Source organism: Caretta caretta, chromosome 7 (assembly GCF_965140235.1).
Source record: "Caretta caretta isolate rCarCar2 chromosome 7, rCarCar1.hap1, whole genome shotgun sequence".
Taxonomy (NCBI): Eukaryota; Metazoa; Chordata; order Testudines; family Cheloniidae; genus Caretta; species Caretta caretta.
The window spans coordinates 39,196,867-39,213,317 of NC_134212.1; the positions used below are offsets into that span (position 1 = coordinate 39,196,867).

Genomic DNA, 16,451 nt, shown 5'->3' on the forward strand with positions numbered 1-16,451 from the left:
TGCATTTAAAATTGATCTATTAAACAAAGGAAGTATTATCTGTAGTTAGTGAATTGAACTGATTGTTTCTGGTTAATAGGACCTTCAAGATTTTAGAACTAGTAGATCTCACCCTCTCACACCTAGTTTTTATTCATAGATTTGGAGAGGAAAACAAGCTTGCCTGCTTTTTCAATTCTTAACTTATTCTTAACTTTGAATGATTGAACTGAACTAGTTGAATAAAATGAAGTGAAGAAAATATTCTCTCTGCACAAGCAGAAGAGGCAACTGCTGTCAGAAGCTGGTTTAGCACTTGAACAAACTCTGGTTCCAGATGCTTCACCAGTGACTTCTACCAGTTCAATGGTCTAATCCTTCTTGAAAACTTAAGCAGCAAACATGTACATAAATCTCCCCACTGTATTTTCCACTGAATGCATCCGATGAAGTGAGCTGTAGCTCATGAAAGCTTATGCTCAAATAAATTTGTTAGTCTCTAAGATGCCACAAGTACTCCTTTTCTTTTTGCGAATACAGACTAACCCGGCTGCTACTCTGAAACCTGCTTAAAATTTGTGTTATTTTATTTAAATTATTTAAATAGATAATAGTAAGTTTAGCCCTTGACATATGTTGTAATAATTTCACATTTATTTTAAATACATTCATCTTATAAAATAAACCTATATATAATTTAAATAAAAAATAAATAAAATAACCCTGGTCTATGACTAGGGCTTCCAGGCACTATAGTAATACAATTATTTATTATTAATAATAATACTAATCTGTAATGATTTTAAAGATTGTCCTAGGAATGTGATGATTTTCAAAAATGTGTGCATTTCTAACAAGGGTTTTTCTTCCTTATTATATATAATTGTTTATCTTCCTCCTCAATCCTGTGTAGTGACATCACAGTGCTGAATCTGTGACAACACAGCCAGTTCAACAGCAAGCAATCCAGGATTACAACTTCATTTCAACATCAAGCACACAGGACCTCTGATAAGAGGGAATAGCCCATATTCAAACACCAGTAGTATAGGAGGGATTGGTAGCACCACCTATTTTTAAGGCTGCCTCACACATCCCACCATAAGACTCTGTTTTCACTTGCTTATAGCTTTTCCAAACTTTAACAATTTGAACTGAAATTTTTAATGTCAGGTGTCTACCTCAAGCTGAATGTTTTCGAAAAATTTCAGCCAAAACGGCTCATCTCTTTTCAAGAATGAGGCTAGGGAAATATACTTTGTTTTGTCCATATTAAAAACTTCTGGTGACCTTTTTTGAAAGCTCTAGCACCGCCATACTTCGGAGCAAGTATGCTGAAATTTGGCAAGGGGTGCCCTTTGTGTCACAGATGCACCTTTTACAATCCCTGTGAAAATCCACCCAAATTTGGCCAAGTTTATCAAACTTTGAAAAATCACAGTTTGTATATGCTCAATAGACTTCTCAGTTTTTGCAACTAAATTCCCCAAAGACTGAGCATCAGGCTGAGCAGGACTTCCTAGTAACTGCAGCTCTGGGCTTCTACAGGCCAGGCCAGGCCAGGCCCAGACACCTGCACTAAGAGGAAGGAGCTTATCTCACTTGTCCTCCCAATGACCCCCTGTTGAGCCAAGGAAGATGACACTACCTGATTTGAATGCCGAGGGGACAACAACCAGATCTGCAGCGAGGGAGCAGATTGGGAGAAGGAGTCCTGGGTACAGGGACTGGAGGCTGGCAGGGGTGGACAAAGAATATGGGACTGGGAAGGGTGGACCTGGGACTGGCTAGCAATGAGACAGACTAGGAGCAGTAGATTTTGGGGGTGTGGGGGAATGAGACTGGATTAGGAAGTAGGGGGGAGAAGCACTGAGGCAGAGAGAAGGAAGACAGATCTGATTAAGAGCTTGAGTGTGGGGATAGAATTGGCAATGTCAGAGCAAAGATGCTGAGATAGGGAGCCTGGCAGACACTGAGATTAGGAGAGGAATCCAGGGAGGGATATTGAAACTGGGAGGACTCATTCACTGCACGAGATGGACCTGCTCTGGGGATAAATCAGGATTGTATAGTAAAGAAAGCTGCTGTCTGTAGGTCCCTTGCTTCATTTGTTGCAGAATCTGGATAGTGTATAATAATTCCATCTCCAAAGCAGTTTGAAGAGTGTATGGTAAATAAGGCATAGGGCCACATATTGAATGACAAGGTGAAAATTTTTTGAATAGCTGCTCATTAAGTGAGCACAGTTCATTCTGTGCACTGAATGAGGGAGGGGTCCCGTGGAAAAATAGTATGATATTACAATTAAAGACTATGTGATAATGCATATGAACAAGTGGCCAAATTACAGTTGCACAGGCAACCTTAATTCTGCCATTTCTTAACTTTTGAGTACTTGAATTTGCAACCTTAATAATGGTCTTTTAATGTAGTCTTTTGCGTGTAATATTTAAATAGCTAAGAGAAATTCAGATGTGACTGCCAAAGCACGGTGTGGACTGCTGAAAAGTCTGGATCAAGAAAGAGGATTATACAAAAACTCATTAAGTTTCTCATTCATTTTCATCTGAAGACTTGCAGGTCAATATGAAAGGACGTAATCGTTCATCAAATTCCTCTTATTTTTCAGTAGTGTGGACCATAAATGACTTTGCCCCCAGCTGACAGATCAGAGACATATTTGATGGTTTGTCTACTATTTTAACTCTAAATTTTCTTCAATTTGTCCCTTGACGCACAATAGTCTCATTAAAATGCTGGGGAAGAGACCGCACAGTATAGTGCAGCTCTTCAGATTCTAGCTTTTAGATTCTTTCCCTTCCCCACAATAAAGTCAAAACAGTTTAGCTGACTTGTTTAAATGAAAAATGTCCTCCCTCTATCTTCATATCATATTAACATACTTGTCCTCGTGCTATTTTACTCTAACTGTTCCTCCCTATAAACAGCAATGCAGCTGATTCTTAAATACAGTATTCAGTCTGAGATAGCTCTTTAATGTCTTTGGATGTGGGAACAAAGGCCACCTGAGAAGAAACTGGTGTGACCAGTTGGGTACTGTGTTGTCAAGGAATTCAAAGAAAACAATAATGATATATCTTGGAACCACAAGTGGCAATCAATTTCAGAACAAAAAGTAATTAAACTACTGGGTTTCCTGGTGGAGAAATATTTGTGCAGGCACAGACTGAGGCAGGTTTGAATTAAGTCAGTCTGCAGCCCCAGAGACAACCATGTGTGGTTCCCACAGTGGTTGATCCCCTCAGAGCCTGGCAGCTGGTTTCAGCGTTAAGATGAATGGTCCAGTTCATGTCTCTTGGACCTATGGTTTCAAGCTTTCTGAAAAGTCAAACAAGCATCACTTATTCTCTGGTCACATTTTCAAGCATTTCTTTGCATCCAGGAGGCAAGACACAAATTGTGTTTGTAAATGAAAAATAAGAATCTTCTCTCATTATGGAGACTCCAGAAACTGAAGTCCTAGGCACAGACCTTTACTCACCGTACCTTAAGATGGAGCTGGATAAAAGGATTCAGGCACATCAGTGACTTTAATGGGGCTCCATTCAGGCATGAAGTTTCAACTGCACAGATCTCATTGGCGATCAGGGCTATTGTTGAGATACCAAAATCTTCTTGATTATAAATGGCCAGTGTTCATATGTTTACAACTTCCTAAAGAATTCAATTTTTGTGGAGCTTTTTTATGTTTGAGCTCCATTCTAAAGTGATTTTTGTTGTTGTTGTAGTTTTGAGAATAAAATATTTTACCAATTTTTAATTATGAAAGAATAAAAAAATTCCATGGTTGGATGCCACCAAAACAGAATTCTGCTCACACTTACTAGACAGAGGCATAGAAAAGTGGGTTGACGTTTAAAAACTTGACATGGACATAATCCTCAAAGAGGATTGCTAGGTTGGAACATAATTGGTTTAGGATTTAAAAATGCCATTAAAAATGTTCAGGATCAAGTGCAGAGAAAGTTTGGTTAAGTCTACAGGTGCACACTCCAAGGGAGATGCACACATGCAAGGAACTTACAAGACAAAAAGCCTGCTTGTAAGTATCACAAGCAATTCTGGATTCTCTCTTCTTATTGTCCAATCACTTTCTTATTCTTAAAAAAGACCACCAACAAAGAAATTACAAGCAAAAACTATGTTCGTGCAAAGTTGAGACTGCACAGCTAAAATTCACAAAAAAGTCAGACAGTGTAAAAGTTAATGTTCCAAAATTAACACAGACTCGGCGGTGTCATATATATGTACTATTTTCCTTTACTCTTTCTTGTATTTAATTTGTAACAATGTATTGCTGTGAATGTCATTACATTTAGGCCACAAAATATATGGAACATGCAATGTGGTACAATTCTCATGCTTTTAAAACCTTAACATGTGCATTTTCCAACTTTGTAACTTTTAGATGTGTAAACTTAATTTGCATTAACTCTTAAAAATATGACAAAGTTGTTGTTATAAACACCTTACTTTAACAAAGTCTTGCTCAAAATAATTTAGGAATCAAATGCGCAGGGCAATGCAATTAAGAGTTTCCTAACTAACCCATTTGACCAAATGTGTGGAATATTTATTTGTTGAAAAATTTTGGTGGCAGGATTCTATAATCTCAGATTTAGGATATTCTTCCATTCAGGAGAAGCCTGAACTCAGTTTGACACTCGAGAGCACGACTAATAGAAAGGTAAAGGGCCATGAGTTACAGAGAGGCAGTTAATTCTCACTTAACCTAAAAAAGAGTGTGTTCTTTCCTATTCTCAATTTCTATTTTTATTACATTCTAGTAAGAATCACACACAGGAACAGATTCCTAAAAGCATGCAGTTATGGGTAAACTTGTTCATATTCACTGATTCCGTTGTATGTTGTAATCTGATGCAGGTAAACTGACTGTAAAAGAACTAACGCGTACAGAGTGACTGTCTCAGAGCCTGATCCTGGAAACACTTACACATGTAGCGCCACTGCCTTCAAGGGAAGAAAGATCCTCCAGTGGTTGTGACACTAGCCTGAGATTCAGAAGACTCAGGTTCAATTCCCTGCTCCTCCCCAGACTGCCTGTGTGACCTTGGAAAAGCCATTTACTTTCTCTGGACCTCACTTTCCCATGTGTAAAATGGGGATAATACTTCCTTACCAGAGACTGTGAAGATAATTACATTACAAATAGTAAGGCACTCAGATGTTATGCTAATGCTGGCCACATAAATACCTTGGATAGATATGATCAGCCCAGATATTGTATATTGCTGGGTGATTTTTACAGAGAAGTATCCAAAGTTGTTGGTTGGCTTTTTGGATTTTGAAATGTTGGCTAATCCACACTTTTTTTTTTGCATGTATAGTTTGTCTTCAGGTCTCAAAAGTTACAAGTCTACTTTGGAAAGACAGTTTGCAACTGTCAACAACATTTTGACATCCTGTATCATTTTCCACTCTCATCATCGTTCTTTCAGTCTTCCTTCATAACATACAAGTTGCCATTTCCCCTCATCACGCACCTTTGTCTTTGAGTCTACTGATAAAATGCCTAGTGCAAAAACTCTTACAATGGCATGATGTAATTCCGGCCGATTGGTCAGCGATTTAACGTTCCTGTCAAGTACTTTTGACCATACATGGCAAGTCATAAAGTAAGAGTTGCAGAATGACTACAGGAATATTAACAAGGCATATCTACTGACCTTCCTCTTGCTGGCTGCAACGACAGCAGGAAGCCAGCGACTTTCCCTAGTGTCCATTAACAGGAAAATAATATCATGAGCATCAATGAGACGTTCAAGATGAGCCACATCCTTTCGAGCCTGTTCCATGGTGACTTCAGAAAAATTTACGGGGTGACCTGGCATGGGGATGCTCATGTTAAATCCTTCTGCATTCTAGGGGAAAACACATAGGAAATGGACACTTCAGAACAATGTATTAAACAGACCTGAAGGGATATTATTCACAGAACAGCCAAATTATTCATGCCCTTAGCCACTAAATTATTGTAGGAACAGTCAAGATCAAGACAAGAGTTAATTGGGTACTACTGTAGTCCTTATGAGCAGTCAGCCTTTGATAAAGTTCACATTTCTCAGATGTAAGGAAAAAACAGCTAGAATGAATAGCCAGAAATCATACTGGGAAATGAAATAGAGTACTACAGGAAACAGAAGACTGCTGAAAACTGTGTCACCAAAATAACTGATTTTAAATCATTTGCAACCATACGTAAGTAAACATAGCTTCAGTGCAGCACCTCCAGCATTCCATCACCTGAGTACAACGCACCAGGAAGATTAATTTCTGCTTGGCTTAATAAGTTTTAGATTAATATTTTTAAGAATAAAAACTCAAAAATTAGACAAGGATTATGGTATACATTAATCTCCGATATACCTCCAATGATTTCAGTGGAGTTACACCAAGCTAAATTTGTCTTTAAGATTATACACATACATGGTAACCATGTTGAGTCAGATTTTCAGTTTTCTTTGACCCGCATTTCTTTAACCTTGTCTTTTAAAATATAAATACACAGCAACGTGTATACTTCAAAACAAAACAAAAACACAAACCTAATACCCTGCCAAAACAACACATACTGCTTCTTCCCTGGAAGGAGGACAAGAGAAAAAACACGATGCAACAGACATATAGTCACAATGTTTAATGCACTACTTAAAACGGGCTCACATACTATGGTAATGAAAGCAGTATAAAAACCTATTAGTGCTGTCAATTAAATCACAGTTAACTCATGCGATTAACCCAAAAAAATTAATCGTGATTAAAAAAATTAATGGAAGCATGTCCTCTGGAATGGTGATTGAAGCATGAAGGGACATATGAACCTTTAGCACATCTGTCACGTAAATATCTTACAACGCCAGCTACAACAGTGCCATGCGATCGCCTGTTCTCACTTTCAGTTGACACTGTAAACAAGCAGCAGGCAGCATTATCTCCTGCAAATTGTAATGAACTTTATTTGTCTGAGTGATTGGCTGACCAAGAAGTAGGACTGAGTGGACTTGTAGGCTCTAAAGTTTTACATTTTATTTTTGAATGCAGGTTTGTTTTTTTTTACATTAGTCTACATTTGTAAGTTCAACTTTCATGATAAAGAGATTGCACTATAGTACTTGTATGAGGTGAACTGAAAAATACAATTTGTTTTTACAGTGCAAATATTTGTAATCAAAAATATAAAGAGCACTGTACACTTTGTATTCTGTATTGTAATTGAAAATATATTTGAAAATGTAGTAAACATTAAAAATATTTAAAATAAATGGTATTCTATCATTTTTTTACTCACTCAAGTAATAGTGATTAATTTTTTTATTTGTGTGATTAATCCCAATTATTTTTTTAATTGCCTGACAGCCCTAAAACCTATATAGAAGATAACAGCCTGCACAAATCAGCATAGTTCCATTTATTTTGTAACTATAAGGATCTAGCCTACTTAACCAACGTTTTTCAACCAGATTTTCAGAAGATCACGTTCCATTTGACTAGTCTGGACAATCAAGAATTACAAGACGGAATAATCACTTTTGCAGTGGCCCTGTTTTTACAGGGACAGAGATACTAAGCAAAAATATTTGGGTATCTCACCGTTGAAGGGTTGATTGGACTGTATGCAACTCTATTTTGGACAAACCTCAATGCAACGTTTCAACCATATGTTATGGCCCTGATGTCTTTAAGGACCTGATCCTACAACCACGCACCTGAGTAGTCCCGCAGCATGTCAACAGAATGAATGAAGTTACTCATATGCCTATGTGTTTACAAAATAGGACCCTTCAATTATAAATCCATCATCAAGGCAGGGACTGTCGATATTAGTTTTTGAACAGTGCTGAACACAGTTAGTGATTAGTAAACAATGTGAACATTTTAAAGCAGTCACTATTTTGAGCATTTTTCAAAAAAAGACTGTGCTGATTATTCTTCACCAACTACACTATTTTTCTTCTTTTATTAGAACAACTCCACTGTACTATTCAGGCCAAAATTGGAAATCATTCTGTACAATATTAGCTGCAGAACCCTGCCTCTACAAATTATTCTGAAACCCCACATCATCTTTCTGTAAATTATTGATTTAAATACTTTTTTCTGGCACCAACAGAAATGCCTTAAACCTTCAGCAAATTCATTAGCAACTGCTGCACCTCATAAAAACCATTCTTAAGCCTAGTATCTCTTGGAAGATCAAATTCCGTACTACTGACTTTTGTACCAAGTTTTTGCACGGGGGCTGTCTTGCCTCATCATTTCTTAAATGTAAAGATTAAGAAGACTGCACCATTTTATTTATGCCTTACAAGTATCTTTAAAACAACCTCCAAATTTGACCTACTAGAGCAATTAATTTTATTCACATATAGCTTTTGTCTTAGATCAGCTCCCCAGTTACTTTACACAAAGTGAACAATAAGACCTCTAATAGGTTTTATCTGAGATTGAATCTTTACCCAATTGCCGTTAGACAGATGGGAAGCATCATACACTGTACTTTTGTTGTTTCAAATTCTATAAAATACAAAATTCTTCAGTCTTCAGTGATACTTGTATAATTTGAATGGCCACATATTAACTTGATATAGAAGGAAATCACTTCTGAGACTCATAGCTCCTATTGTCAGATGCTTTGCAGGCTTCCACTTCGGAGCTGCTGAGAGCAGCCTCATCCTGCAGCAGAACCGTACAACATGTCTCCTCCATGTCCATATTTGAAAAAGGTGAACTCAACTGAACATACATTAGAGAGTTCAAAAAGGACATACATGGAGGAAGGGTCATTTGAACCACGCTGCTTGTCTGGTAAGGTGTAAAACATCTGCTATCAGATAGAAAAAGACCCTCCATATATATTACAGTACAACTTAGGCTATGTCTACACTACGTGCTAACGATAGGATTCCCCTGCTCCTGTACAGATATTTGCACTAGTTCTCATCAAGCTAGTGATAGTATAAATAGCAATGCAGCTATTAGTTCACCAGTTTCAAGCAGGTTTGAATTTTCTATTACCTGGGCTACTGTGGCTACCCTGCTATTTATACTTGTGGCAGCCTGATGAGAACATGAGCAGCGAAATCGCATCCCTAGCTCATAGCGCAGACACAGCCTTAGAGGAGTCAACCAGGTCAGGGTCCTAGTGTGCTAGTCCCTGTATAAACATATAGGGAATGTCAGTCCCTGCCCCAAAGAGCTTACAGTTTAAAGGCAAGACATAACAGCTGATGAAGCAAACAAGCATGTGTGTATGCAGGGAGAGGCACAAAAACAACAGGAGGCTTTAGCATAGACTAGTGCAGAATTCAAGAATATATAACAAAATACCCATAAAAAAATGGAGTACTTGTGGCACCTTGGAGACTAACCAATTTATTTGAGCATAAGCTTTCGTGAGCTACAGCTCACTTCATCGGATGCATCTTTTTCTTTTTGTACTCCTTTTCTTTTTGCGAATACAGACTAACACGGCTGTTACTCTGAAACCTGTCCTAAAAAAAATGAACACACATTGTTAAGGGGAATTCTATGTAAAGGCACTTGCTGCAGAACAGCAGCTTCAGGGAGGTTTGATCCAGATATTACTTAAGTCTTCATTACAAAATGATACATGACTGAGGAAGACTAATTTTTCCTCCCTATAGAACTGGGTGTACAACTTTTGGAGAAGAATAAGTGAAGAGACTAGTTTGAATGAAGTTTCCATTCCAGGAGACACTTGCAATTCTGATCAACACTGAATCCTCTGACTCAGCTCCATTAGTTTAAAATAATTTGGCCATGTGCGAAAGCAGGATCCAGGGAAATTTCTAATTTTTCCCTGATCAGAACCTAAAGTTTTTTTCATTGACATAGCCCCCCCCAAAAAATCAAATCACTTGCTTCCTGGTATAATGGAATTTCAAGCACACTGGCTATTCATCTTTTAAGTCTTTGAAAAGAATGGCTATTTAAATTGCATCAAACAGTCCTTCTTAAACCTATTAATATCACTGTCATTTTTATATTTTTGCCCATAATACAGATAACGTATCAAATGTATCACAGGCCTCAAATGTATGCGCACTCGTAAGGATAATGCAAATCAGAATCTTTATGGATGGATGATTTCCATAATTATTGGATAGATTTTAATATTCTAATCTGAAAAATAAAATGGGAAATAACTAAGAACATTTTGCACTTGTCTTTTTTTAAAATAAAACTAGTTGTGAATTAACTAGCACAAAATGTCTCCTACTCATCTAAGAAATCCTGCAAAATTAAAGGCTTCTATGAGACACTCATTTACACATGAATGCTTTGTTTCAGCAGGATGCTGGTGGTATTTGGGAAGTGAATTTTTAGCTGAATTTTGTCTATTATTTTTCCTGTCCAAATGAAATATTACACAGTCCACAAGATTAACGGCAGGCATGACAAAATACAAAGTTAATGTAGGTTATAATTTCTATGATAACACATTATAAATACGTGTGTGTATATACCCATACACCACACATTTTGTGTAAAGTTTAGTGTGTAAGTACACACATGTACACGAACTACTGAAATTTGGGGACTGTGTAAAAGATTATTAAAACACATGTTCTTTTTTAAAACTGTGCTTTTAAGTGATGGTGGTAATGTAGCTGAGTTCACTTACCAGTAGATGGTGCACCTCAATGTTCACTTCTATTGCAATAATTAAGTGTTCAGTTTGGTGCAGAGCATATATTTAAATATTGGCTTGACAGATTTCAAATTTTTTTATATAATTTCTATGGAAAATATCTGTTTGTTTTTAAGCATTGTTTTTGATTATCTATTTACATTTTAACAGTAGATGGAAATTATGGGAACGGGGTCAGAATTATTTAACAGCATATGTTGAGATTCAAGAAGTTCAAGGTTTATAACCGTTAAAACAAAAATAGTCACCATCACAGGTCAAAATATACAAAGTAAGTGTTCTTAAATCAAACTAGTAAGTTCTCAAGAAGCATTTTTCTTACTTTGCCTGTCAAGGTTCCTTCTCCACTGTGAACTCTAGGGTACAGATGTGGGGACCTGCATGAAAGACCCCCTAAGCTTATTCTTACCAGCTTAGGTTAAAAACTTCCCCAAGGCACAAACTTTGCCTTGTCCTTGAACCATATGCTGCCACCACCAAGCATTTTAAACAAAGAACAGGGAAAGAGCCCACTTGGAGACGTCTTCCCCCAAAATATCCCCCACAAGCCCTACACCCCCTTTCGTGGGGAAGGCTTAATAATCATCCTCACCAATTGGTACAGGTGACCACAGACCCAAACCCTTGGATCTTAAGAACAAAGAAAAAGCAATCAGGTTCTTAAAAGAAGAATTTTAATTAAAGGAAAGATAAAAGAATCACCTCTGTAAAATCAGAATGGTAAATACCTTACAGGGTAATCAGATTCAAAACACAGAGAATCCCTCTAGGCAAAACCTTAAGTTACAAAAAGACAGATTTCCTTTTGTTTAATGGCTGGTAAAATAAGCTAACGCATTTTTTAGCTAGATTACTTACTAACTTAACAGGAGTTGGAAGGCTGCATTCCTGATCTGTTCCTGGCAAAAGCATCACACAGACAGACAAAACCCTTTGTTCTCCCCACACCCCTCCAGATTTGAAAGTATCTTGTCCCCTCATTGGTCATTTTGGGTCAGGTGCCAGCGAGGTTACCTTAGCTTCTTAACCCTTTACAGGTGAAAGGGTTTTGCCTCTGGCCAGGAGGGATTTTATAGCACTGTATATAGAAAGGTGATTACCCTTCCCTTTATATTTATGACATTGCCTATCTGTAAATTTCAATCATCAACGGAAATATTTTTTCATCAGTTTGTGTGTGTACGGTGAAATTGTTTGCTGACATTTACTGATTAAAATCTAATCCTTTCAAGTCTAATTATACAGAAAAACAAAAGTCCATTTGACAGCATTTAAAATTTTACAAATGCAGAGAAAAATTATTAAAAGAAGAACAAGAGTTATATAAAAATACAGAATGAGAATAAAATAAGATGACAAATAGTGGAGCAGCATATTAAAGTCTCATCCACACATACAAAGTTTGGGTGTAACCCTGTATACACAGTATTTTACAGAAATGAGTGCCAGCTTCATTGCCCTGTCTGACCAAGCTGCTGTCATGTGAAAAAGCAAACATGAATTGACTGAATTCAAACACAGTGCCTTCAAATTCTAGCACATTCATGAAACATTCCAGTAAATACACAGAGTAATATAAAACTGTACAGGAGACTCACCCCCAACTCTGCCCCACAAGGTGCCCTTTCTTCCTCCTCCACCATGTGAGCTTATGGGGAAAAGTGTAAAGAACAGACAGCCAAAGACTCCAACAGGAGCTGAATCAGCTAACGCAGGGACCTCTTTCACCTTTGGATGTTCCAGTCATGACTGTAGGAAGTTCTGACTTTCTCTACCCTGTGATGATTGACTGTTCCCTATCCCCTGCCCTCACAGTCTCTTCGCCTCCGCTTGACATAACACCTGCCCTTCCTACCCTCTTGTTCCCTACCCAGCCCTCTTCACTCCCCTTCCATTTTCTTTCCATTTAGCTGATCCCCCTGCACAAAGCCCCCTTTCCCCCAAAAAACCTCAGAACTCACACAATTTTTGTCTCCATCATGTTGTTTACTCTCCTTGTGTGTGTTGTGGGCAAGGACTGTCTATTATTCCGTTTGTACAGTGCCTAACACAATGGGACCCCACTCTTGGTTGGCCCACAGGCACAACCATAATATACATAATTAATAAAAATTATATACATAGTATCTCCATACCCATGCTAGCTTTTAAAACAATATCACTTTAAAGTAAGAAAATGGTACTGCCAAAAATCTAGAAGTGACAAAGTCTGTAGCTGTGGTTCCTTCTCCTTCCCCCTCCCCAATTGAGGGGAACCTCACCAGGTAAAGGAGAATCTTAAAGAATTTTTGTTTTCTTTTGTTTTTAAGGTGGTGAATTTTTAATTCTTCTTTTCTTGAAGATCTCCTTGAACATGTGAAGTGACGCAAACCATTTGGGTATGAAAACCATGGCTTCGAGTCCTTTGATATACCTGGACGGAACTCATATCCATACATAGCCATGGAAGGGCTGCTGATAGCACTGCGGCCCCTGCAGGATCTCTCTCTCAGGAAACTCAGTGGAGTTGAAAGCAAAATGGTATAGTGGACTAAGCACAAGGATAAGAGATGTCTGCATGCTAATCACAGCTTTGACAAGGAATCAACGAAGGTACCTAGGAATTAACTTGAAGAAGTGCCCCTAACTCAAGTTGAAGTCAATGGGAGATTCGGGTGCTCTGCCTCTCTGGAAATCAGGCACTGACCCTTTCTGCCATTACTTTCCCATCTGCAAAATAGGTGTGATAATAGGTAACTCACTAAAAGTTGTGATGATTCAGTAGTTAATAGCTGTAAAATGCTCAAATCCACCACAATGCACAAAAACTCTCTAGTATTAGGGTGGTGATCGTAAGCATGTGCATGTCTAGTGTATCCACATACTTTCATCTTATTTAAATAATTATCCCTTGCAACATTTATTTTAAAATCTTAACATCTGTGCTCAGACCTCAGCACAAGTAGCTGGAATCCAGTTCTGTAGCAGAAGGCTGGGATGAACAGATAGGAAGGGTCTTTAAGATGTCACACACATACTTTTCTCCAGAAAGAATGAGATATTTTGGTTTGTATCTCCAAAAATTGCATCACCAACCCTCCCCAAAACTCCAAAACTTCAGGCTGGCTCTGAGCATACAATGTGATTGGGGTGAAAACTGTTTCCCACCACAAAAAAAAAAAAAAGGCCAGCTCTGCTCACTGATTGTTTATTGAGGTGTCAAAAAGTGAGTTTTAAAAGCTGAACAATTATCCCAAACTGTACAAATGAAACAGGACATGAAACAAACATCAGAATATTGTACTTCATTACATGTTATTTGGCCTTTTGTTAATATGCGCACTATTATAAAAATGAGTAATGTATGCTGAGTTTCCAATACTTTTCTTCACAGCTGATCAAATTTTTATATCTAGTTTCAACTATCATATTCTTAAAAACAGAAAGCTAATCTTAATCAAAAATAATTTCTGGCACAGCCACCACCTCTTCTGAAGGCTAGGATTATTTTTTCAGGAACATTGTCATTTTAGTAGCATTTCTAATTCCCTGCCTCACACAATTCATATTCCCCCTCATCACCAAAATAAATGCTTACTTCTGATGTGGACCATAAATAAAATCTAAGCTACAGGATAGTGTCACAGGTGAAACCCTTTGGAAAAAAAAGAGATATAAAGCAGGATTTCTGCATTAACCTAACCGGTCTGTTAAATGAAACTCTGAACTTTTTCTCTATCGAATATGTTTTTACTGGAGACAGAATTCTGAAAACATATGCATTTGATGTTTGATTAGTCCAGGGAAGGGTATTACATAAAAATTATATGCTATAGGCCAATAATAGCCTTCATGGCTATAGGAAAGCAGTCAATGAATGATTCAATGCATACCATACATCTGTCAAAAGGGCAAAAGTCCATCAATCCTGCTATTCCACTAATCAATCTCTCTCCTACTTTACAGTTAAACGGATCACTATAATTAGTATCGAACATATTCTTTTAAAAAAAACCTCAAGCTCTTTTTCAAAGGTTTCTGTTTTATTTGTAGTTTGTACGAAATTGTTACTCTGCTTCTCAGTGAGACAGGATGTAAAATTAATGAGTACGAGAGACATAAAGGTTGAAACAGTGGCCGAGAGTTTTAAAGCCAGATAGGAAAATTGGATAGATACTCAATCCCACTAAAATTAATGGGAGGAGCAATCTGTGAAATCCTGATGGCACTGAAATCAGTGTTTTTCCAGGGTTTCAATGGTACCAGGATTTTACCATCTTTGTCTCAATTCTCTATCTGGCTTTGAAAACCTCAACTAGTAAGTTTAAACTATAGAAATGTTGCACAACAACAGAAGGAAGAAATGCCTCTCTAAAAACTATGTAAATTACAAGTAATTCTGGCAATACTTCCCTTTTCAATGGCACCAGCATGTACATTCCAGCCTCAGCTTCCCCACAGCAGTGAAACAATGACTGGGGAAGAGACAGGGAGAGAGTAACCTAAAATTATTGTCCAGGCTTTTGAACACTCAAAGACAGTATTGGCTATTTCCTCACTGATATAAAATCCTGGATACCTAATCTATTTATTCACAAGTATTTATGTGCCTGAACAGGAATTTTGATAAAGCACCAGGACAATTTACAGTAAACCGATGAATATGTGCTTGGCACGTTGCTCAAACATTGGACTAGGAATGGCTGTTGAGTAAGTAGATTTTTATCTTGCCAATGTCCTTTTAAATCTTTTGTTAATGTGACCCCTTCCTACCCCCACCCCTCCCACTCTGTGTATATGAAGTTCCTTGACTGAAGCAGAGCGAATAATGTTCCACTACATGGCAAGGCAGGGACACTTACCAGGACCTATGAAAGGGATATTGCACCACCCATGTGCCTCAAAATTGTACAGGTTAGGTTTGGGGCCAAGGTGGAAGCTGGCCAGGTTTGTCCATTCCCCCTATGGTGGAATAATGGGGAAGGCATAAGATTAATGAAGGCTACTGAGGGCCCTAAGAAAGCAGCAGCTAACATGGAATACCTGAGGGGTATTCTTTACAGTAAGATCCCATGCACACACCTCAGTCAATTTGGCTGTGCACTAGGACCAGATTTTGGCTCTTGGAAATTAAGAACAGGCAGTACTATGTCATCTGTACTACGTGCAACACTGTACATATTCAGTAACAACTCTCTGATGCGCTTTATTTCTCAGTGTTCACACCCTTAGCACTGTACATATATTTTATAATTGGATCGAGGGCATACAGCTGTGACAGACAGAGGCTTATATACAATATAAACTTAAGACAACAATTAAACTAATCTATTAATTCAACAGCAAAAAAAATACATGAACACAGAGTTGACATAACTTGAGGGTATGTCATCCCTTTGTAGAATGTTGTGTTGAGCAAAATTCAAACTTCTGAAAACCAGGAAATTCACAGTTAAGGTTGCCCATTCCCTCTTTCAGCAATGCCCAAATATGCACTATTAAAACACATACCTTTATTCTGCCAGCCCCAACTGGTAAATGTACAATTCTTTATCTCCTTTTACAACCCATTCACTCTTACCACCAAACAAATTTAACTGTGTTAATGTAGTTTTTGACACTAAATTTCCAATTTTTTTAAAATGAGAAATATGTTGGTATAAATTAGTAGTCACTTAGGGCAGTTGTACATCTCCTGTCCCACAATCTGCATACTGAGCCAGCCACAGCTGGACCCTGATTCAACAAACCTCCCCAACCCTGCCCTGACCCATTCACT

General features: G+C 37.8%; 1 protein-coding gene across 7 annotated transcripts in view; it reads right to left on the bottom strand.

The window, feature by feature from the left end:
* Positions 1-16,451, bottom strand: part of ATG7 (autophagy related 7) — a 266,281-nt gene that overhangs the window by 212,859 nt on the left and 36,971 nt on the right. For all 7 annotated transcript variants that reach the window (XM_048856908.2, XM_048856904.2, XM_048856905.2 and 4 more), the window contains one exon: positions 5,688-5,882. In XM_048856908.2, coding sequence (XP_048712865.1) covers positions 5,688-5,882 — 195 coding nt within the window. The remainder of the gene's footprint in view (positions 1-5,687; positions 5,883-16,451) is intronic.